The following is an 8,119-nucleotide window of genomic DNA, read 5'->3' as shown; positions in this document are numbered from 1 at the left end:
CAGCCATCTGGCTGCTGTAATTTCTTTGTACATGCTGGCCCTCTGGGCTTTTTAAGAACCCTTTTATTTGTAGCTAATTTTTTTGCTATAGTCTCTAGGGTTTAGTTTGTTATCCCTGTCATGGAAACACACACAGCATACTTTTGGGTCAGGTCAGCAGAAGCTTTTATTCAAATGAAACTACAGCTGTAGGAGGGACTCCAAAGTGACATGGATTTCCCAAGCACTTGGAAGGGGTTCCCCCCCAAGAGCAAAATCAGGAGGCTTATATACTTTTTAAGTCCCTTACAACTCACGTGATCATATAGTGGAATTTGCTAGAAAAGCAGCTACAAACACTACCTCGTTACTTCTTTGCTGTTATCAGGATGGGAATTATGGGGGAGACAAAGCGAGAACTAACACCCCCTTCTTGCACCTGGGAATCAGAGTTGTACAAACTTTTTTTTTCTGCTATCTTCAAGGCCGCGGTGAGTGAAGCAGTTGCAGAGGAGTTACAAAGAACAAACACTTTCCTTTATCTGTTCTACTATGCAGAGCCAGCAATTCCCCACAAAACGGTTATGTCATCTTATAACTCGTATGATCAAAGTTTAAGGCATTTATTTTTTTCTGATTTCACATCCCTGTCCTAGCTGCCAAGACACCACAGTAGCCTAAATACACCCTTCCCCACTCTGTGCACATCTACACAAGATGCTAACTGCACAGTAGCCTAATAATACTGTGCAGTAGCGTGCCACAACACAAACAGTACTAATACATTACTGTGCAGTATTATTAGGCTACTGTGCAGTAGCATCATTAAAAAGCCATGTGTCAGCACTATTACACAGTAACACCAGTTACTGCACATTAATTTAGATGACTAAACAAATACTAAATGTAATACTCAGTAACTACAGTGCATTAATGAACATGTAGACATGCCCAGAGTCAAGGGAATCTTATATTGATGTGAATAGATACCAACTTTACAGAAACAATCAGTTTCCTCACCATTCTTGAGCTCTTGTTGGTATTCAGGTGAGCATTTTTTCAGGAGTCTTGGATTCCCTATCTTGGCTCAACTCCTGCAGTAGAGGCTTCTCTTCAGAATCACAGTGACTCCCATGGTTAACATCTGTTCGCTGGGCTAGCCGTGTCAATGGCTACCCCCTTTGAATCCCTCTCTGAGTCTCTTATCAGTTTCTCAGACTTCATGTTTTTTACCCTTCAGTTCTGACATTAATCTTTTTGTCCTTTTTGTGGGTTTTCCAATCCTTAAGTCCCTATCTGTCTGTAGATAAGCTGGCTTCACCTAGGAAGCAGCCACCTTCGTCTGTGGGTTAGATCTCTTCAGGTGTCGGTAGTTTTTAACAACAGTCCTATTCATAGACAGACCTTCACCGTCTCCTTATCTTTCCAGCTCAAAGAGCACGAGGCAGGAATACAGTAAAATAATAACAAAAGCCAAAACATAGAGAAAGTTCATAATCTTAGACATAATTTATGAATTGTACATAGGTTCTTCAGTTTATCATGCAGTGGTTGCCATAAAGCAAAGTTGAAGTTTAGCAGTAGAATTTAAATGCTGTTGCTGTGCCATTACAGGTATTTGGATGTAACATGATGATGTCAAATGTGTTTGCTTTGAGGGTGTGCTCTGTTTGTGCCACTCTTGTTTGTAGCAGATATTCACCAACTCCTAAAACTAACCCTGAAGAAGGTGGGAAGTGAGAAGAGCCAAGTCATATCTTTAACAAACTGAAAAGTTTCCAACCACAGTGTTTTTCTTGTTCTTGAGATAGCTTTATTATCATACTCTCTTGGACCTTTTGTTTGTCTTATCTTATGTTTGATTACAATCACTTGTCAAATGCTTTTAATGTTAAGTTATAACTATGTTCATCATGATGCACCTATCTCTCTCTCTTTATTGTTTTAACTGGAAATGCATTCGGAAAACTCCAGCAGATAAATTGCATGTTTTGTAGATTGCCCAAATACATCTCAGATATCATTCCAGTTTTACATGTATCCTGCATATTCCAAAAAAGTTTAACAACTTTAGTATGACAACTTCAGGCTATCACTTTGTTTCAAAAGGTTACATCCAGAAAAGAATCAGTATTAATATTAGACATCTGTTTTTTTCTCTTTCCTTGAGGCTTACAGAGTGACTAACATCTTTAAGGACTCTCCAGCAGGCAGACGGGAGCCCAGTTATTCATTGTGCATTTTTTAACATTTACCCTTACATCACAATTTCAGGAACTTGGATGTGAAAACTTGCTAAACCTGAGATGTGTGTTTCAAAGCATAATGGCAACCTCTTCGGAATACTCTGCTTCCTTCAAACTAAAATGTTGTGCCTATTGGGCGTGTCTACACGTATTGCTATGGCGATGTTGTAACTGCTGTGATTTAGTAATTCCTTTTGGAAGTGCTAAATCATGGTTCAGTAACAACCTATACTGTGCCATATATGCAGTGCACAGTTATTTTTAGCAACGACTTTGCTGTAGCAGCATGCTATACTGAGGGAGCGCATCACTACAGCAAAGTAGCTGCTGGTCACGTGTAGACCTGCGGACACTACATTCCTGTAGCTCATTGCTGCAGCGATGTTCTGTCATGTGTAGACTCACCCACAATGTCACTAATCTTTGCATTGAACACTATCATGTGATCCTCAGATGTTTTTAGCATTAGAAATCAACTTCAACTCTAGTACTTTAAAACATTTTTTATAGTTTTGTATTTGTAAATAGAGTTATACTTTCACTTTTATATCAATGTAGCTAACTTATGGCTTAAAATTTATATCAAAAGGTATTATTGCTTAATTTGTCCATTAAGTACAAAGTATATTGATAACCAGGTGGACTGGTTTTCATAGGGGGAGGAAGGGACAGTACTTAAAGGAAATATTTAAAACAGTTCTTTACTACTTATTTCTGTCTTAATCGGTCCTTCTGATATGCTATTGGAGACATTGAATATATTAAGTTCATATATTAAAGTTAGCTGTTCACATTTAAGTTGATAAGTATAGTCAGTCTCAGTAGCAAGCATCCATGACCTTAAACACCTACGTTTTATGTACCTATGTTATATATCTCTTTTTCTTACAGAGGCCTCATTTAATAGAACCACATACAAGTGTTCACTCTGAAGACAGCACAGGAACTGCAAAGAAAACCGTGAGTATTTAAATACTTGCATTGCTATTTTCTGTTATGAAGTAAACACTTAAAACCAGGGAATGACGATAGTCCACACACCAAAGTGAGTTTTGGTGGTTTGGTGGTTTGGTGAGTTTTGGTGGTTTTGGTTTGTTTTGTTATTTTTTTTAATAATGTACAAGTTAAGAGATAAAGTAGCAGGTAGAATTTCTGTTAAATCAACTAGTCAGAAGACAAGTGGTTGGTTTATGGAATAACTGATGGTTTCCTTTCTTTAAGCAAAAAGAAAGAGCTCAGACAACAGCGCAGCAAAGGCATGTGTTCCATAGAGAATCTGTGTTGTCTATATGTAGAAGAAAAAAGTATGAGCAAAAACCTGGAAAAATTAACCTTAGAAGATGGAAAATTACAGAACATAGACTTCCTTCCCAAAAGACAGACAGGCCTCACCAACAACAAAAACATGTTATTTCCTTGTTGGAGAAGGTGAAGGATCACCGAGTTTCACTGGTGTAGTATTGCTTTCTATTTCTTTGTTTTAATTTCCTTGCAAAATAGCTTTTAGATTTGCTGACTGCATTTGTTGCAGTTATTCAGTTGCACTTGCTATAAGAAGAGGTTTAAGAATATCCAGGTACAGCAAAACAGGATTTGTGAACATTCAGATACCTTTTCAGTTTGCTCTGTTTTTTGCCAATCTCCTTTCATGTTAGTTTGCATCGTCCTTGAGATTTAAGTTTATTTGTTAAGAACAGTTACAAAGACTGTGGTACAGTAGGCCTGTGAAAATCCATTCCACAGCACATTTTCATATGACTAAATATAAGTTTCTGTGTGCTATTTATAATATTACTAAGAGTCCTTATTTTAGTGTCTAGAAAGTCCCGCTGTGTTAGTTGTAGCATAATGGACAGTCCCTGCCCTGGCAAGCTTTACAGTCTAAATAATTAGAATTTAAAGAGACACACTCCAAGAGAAAGTATAGTAACTAGTAGGGCTGTGGGAAGCTTTGGTCCCTTATTCAATTCGATGGAGATTCGGCCCGATTCAGTGGCCAAATCTCTGAATCAAATCAGAGGACCCATTAATCTCTCCGAATCAATTTGGAGCGATTCAGAAAAAATTTGAGATTCAGATACAGAGGCAGCTTTAAATGTTTTTTCTACATACCTCTAGGTAGCAGGGGCTCATGAATGCTGCAATGCTGGGGCACATGGAGTGTCCCACAGAAGCATGGGGGGCTCCCCAGTGTGCTCAGCAACAGACGTGGAAGTGGACCAGAAGCACTTCCAGTCCATTTCTGGATCCACCAGGGAGTGCACTGCCCCCCCCCGACACACTCCCCCAACTCAATGACTGGTGCTTCCTGGGTCGGGGGGGGGCACCTGGGGTCCCCCTGCGGCTGATCACCGAGCCAGGGAGTTGCAGAGGGGTGTGCTCCCTGGCAGACCCGGAAGTGGGCTGCCAAGCTCATGGAGGGCCCCCCCCACACTCCTGTGGGATGCTCCATGCGCCCCAGCATCGCACCCATCACGAGCTGCACTGGTACCTCAAGGTACATAGAAAAAACTTTTAAAGTTGTGTCTTTGTCTGAATTGCTGATTCTCCGAATCAGCTCAAATCTTCAGATTCGGATTCAGCTGAATCAAATCAAGGACAGTGATCCAAATCACTGAATTGAACCCAGTCCCTGATTAAGGCGAAATCCCAGTCCCTGATTCAGGCCAAATCCAAATCAAATAGAGCCCGCTTTGCACACCACTAGTAACTAGTGTAAACTTACACAGCACAAGACAAAAAATATTAACCCTTTTTGTTTTAAACAAGTTAAGATATAACTCTTGGAGAATTATTCTTTCTTGGTTTGTACATTGCCTTGTATATTCATGACCTTCAGTTTCTGCCATAATACAAATAGAAGGTGATTGTACTGTTCTGTTTCTAACTAGGTCCTATTCTTTTTCTTGCTTAGATACTGGTTTGAGATTTTCTTACACAATTATGCCTTCCACGTTCCTTAGGGAAGTTCAGTTTGAAAAGGCTTGTCTGTTGTTTAACTCTCTGAGCTATACTGGTGGGAGTTATGATGACTCCTCATAGGCCATCCAGAAGGGAGGGTGGAATTACTTGTCGACAATGAAGTTGGAGTGTCTACCATGAAAGCTGGGCCTTTGGGCAACTGAAGAAACACATAAAAGAGGTTAACCAAAAAACTCTCCTTTCTTCAACACCACTGAAAAAGAGAGGGAACTTTACAGGATTTAACATCTTAAGGGACATAAAAAGAAGAGCCCAGGATAGATAGGAATGATTGAACCATGTTTGTGCTCAAAGCAATGTCTGACTGTGCATGAAGGATTCATATTCTGATAACGAAATTAAAGTATATGCCCAGTCACTTTTTTACTTCTCAGTGACAGCTTTCTGTTTACATATTTTCTATGGCTAGTTGCAAGTTCTGTTGTCTTCTCTTGAAAAATGGGTTAATGCTTCAAAGAAAGATGATAATGACTTTCTTTACAATATCTGACATCCCTTCTCTATTTAGCCCATGCCCAAGGAGAGAAACATTCAGTACAAATTGCATCGTATTTTCAGCACCTAGGTACTCATATGTTGCAACACCAGTATTTCTAGTCATCCTTTTACTTCTAGAAGCTAATTAACAACCTTTTTTTCTGCATTGGGAGTTGTACTAATGTGTTTTTTGTCACCTGTAGCTGGCAATAAACTTAGAATTCTCAATTCTTAATTCTCATATTATGGTATTACATTAGGATATGATAAATATTGCCTTTGAAAAGATGGTACTAATAGTTTATTTCCTAACAAGTTCTGTTAGTTGCTGATTCTTCACTCTCCATTAGAGCTACTCCCATAACATATTTAGTTACAAAAACAAAATATGAGAAAATTAAGCTTCCCCAAAAAAGGGATAGAAATGAAAGACTTTTACAATGTGGAAAATAGTGCAGTGATAACGCCTACTGTAGTTCAGTTATATCCCAACATTTCTTTTTCATAGCTAGAAGAAATAGAATGTCTGGAAACAGTAAGTAACACAAGTTTAAATTGGAAATGTGGTTTTCAGATTACCTGAAGCCACACAACTCTTCCATATTGCTTCTTCTACCATGGAAGTCTATTTCTATCTTAAAGACTGATGTGGAACCAGGTGACCCAGCCTAGCAGTGGTGGCTGTCTGTTTTCCAGCCCACTGTGCCATTTCCCCCAATCTCTTTGCAGACCACCAGAGTTCTGTGGAACAATTTGAAAACCATTGAATTAGAAGATCTGTGTGTGACTCTCAAGTTCTGTAGTTAAACTAGTTAGGATAAAATTTTGCTGCTGCCATCAATCTTCACACTTCAAAGTAAGTTCATAACCTTGAAATGTCTGGAAGAAATTACTTCCCCCAGACCACAGGTATATTGGATGACAGGACATTGCACATTTAATTTATGTTTGCACCCTGGGTTCTGTGCCTTTTCTATTGACTGCTATAGAAAATTAGATGTATTATTGGTTTAACCTGATAAAGTAATTCCCTATCTTATCTGAGGGCATCTGAGTCTTATCTGAGGGCAAGGAAATGTAGGAAATGTGAGGAAGCAGATGGTGTCATGAAGACAGATTTGTATTGTGTATGTAAACCTCATTTACATGAAATGATAAAATTCGGTGTTAAATCCTTGAAAGACTAAGGCCAGGTATTCTTTTTTTTTCTGGAAGTGCAAATAGAATGCACAACGACTGCAGCTGCAAATCAGTGTTGCACTTCAGTCAGTCAGTGAAAGGTTTGAGTACTCAGAAACGAACACAATTGTGTTGAATGCACAAAACTGCAAATACAGAGTTTTGCAAGAAATTGCCATCTTCAAGATAATGGCTGTCTTCTTGAAAAACTAGTCCTAAAAGCAGAGATAGAATTGAGCAGTGTGTGTAAATATTATGGTAGCTTGATGGATCTCATGAAAACAAAATACAAAAAAAAGTCTCTTGGGGGGATTTTGACTTACAAAACAGAAAACAACAGCAGTTTGCATTGTTATTTAATAAGGTTAAGATTTCCCACTATGGACAGCTATCAACATTGTTTGAATTAGTGACATATTGTGATGACTACCAAATTACCCATCAAATATGATGGGGGGAATGGGGCCCTGTGTCCAGCCCCACACCCTCCCTTCCCCCTGCCACTGCCCCTCATCCAGCCCCACTTAACCACCCTCCTTAGCTGCCCCGGGTCCAGCCTTGCTCAACCCCCACCCCCCTCCCCCCCCCCCCCCCGCGAAAAAGCCAGTCCCACCCCCACACAAAGCCCCCATCCCGCAGGCCACTCCAAGTGCCCTCAATTTTTATCAGTGTTCACCACTAATGGGAACTGAGGAAGTAAGTGTGGGGAGGGGGTGGAAGGAATGGGGAGACTAAAAATAGCTCCTTATCCCCCTGCCTGTGCACCCTGTGAGCCTCCCTAATCCCACCAAACCCTCCCGGACCCCAGAACCACCCCCTCAAAGATCCTGCCTGCCCCACCGATGCCTCCTGCAGATGCCACCTACCCCGCAAATCCTCTTGCAGATGGCACCTGACCCTCATCACTCCCACAGATAGCACCTGCCCCTTTGTACCCCCAATCACTCCTATGGATTGTGCCTCCCCCCCAATTCCCCTATGGATCACACTTGCCTCCCATCCCTGCACAGACCCCTGATCCCTCCCAGCCTGCTTGTCCCCCTAACCCAAGGGTGGGCAAAATACGGCCCATGGGCTGGATCTGGCCCGCGAGGCCCCTAAAAAATTTAGAAAATGAATATTTCTCTGCCTTTGGTTCCTGTCATTTTTGACAGGAACCAAGGACAGTAGGACACAGGGGAAGCCTGGCTGCCTCCCACAACAGCAGGGCCTGCCAGGCCATGCCCCTCCAGCTGGAAGCTCCAGCCAGGGCCTCT

At 40.8% G+C, this 8,119-nt stretch overlaps 1 protein-coding gene across 1 annotated transcript in view; it reads left to right on the top strand.

Annotated features, from left to right (window-relative positions):
• MORC1 (MORC family CW-type zinc finger 1) overlaps positions 1–8,119 on the top strand; it is a 114,321-nt gene that overhangs the window by 55,784 nt on the left and 50,418 nt on the right. The window contains exons 19-20 of the mRNA XM_025208067.1: positions 3,117–3,185; positions 3,447–3,677. Of these exons, the coding sequence (XP_025063852.1) occupies positions 3,117–3,185; positions 3,447–3,677 (300 nt within the window). The remainder of the gene's footprint in view (positions 1–3,116; positions 3,186–3,446; positions 3,678–8,119) is intronic.

Source organism: Alligator sinensis, unplaced genomic scaffold (genome assembly GCF_000455745.1).
Source record: "Alligator sinensis unplaced genomic scaffold, ASM45574v1 scaffold1131_1, whole genome shotgun sequence".
NCBI classification, from domain to species: Eukaryota; Metazoa; Chordata; order Crocodylia; family Alligatoridae; genus Alligator; species Alligator sinensis.
This window is presented reverse-complemented; position numbering and strand designations above follow the sequence as displayed.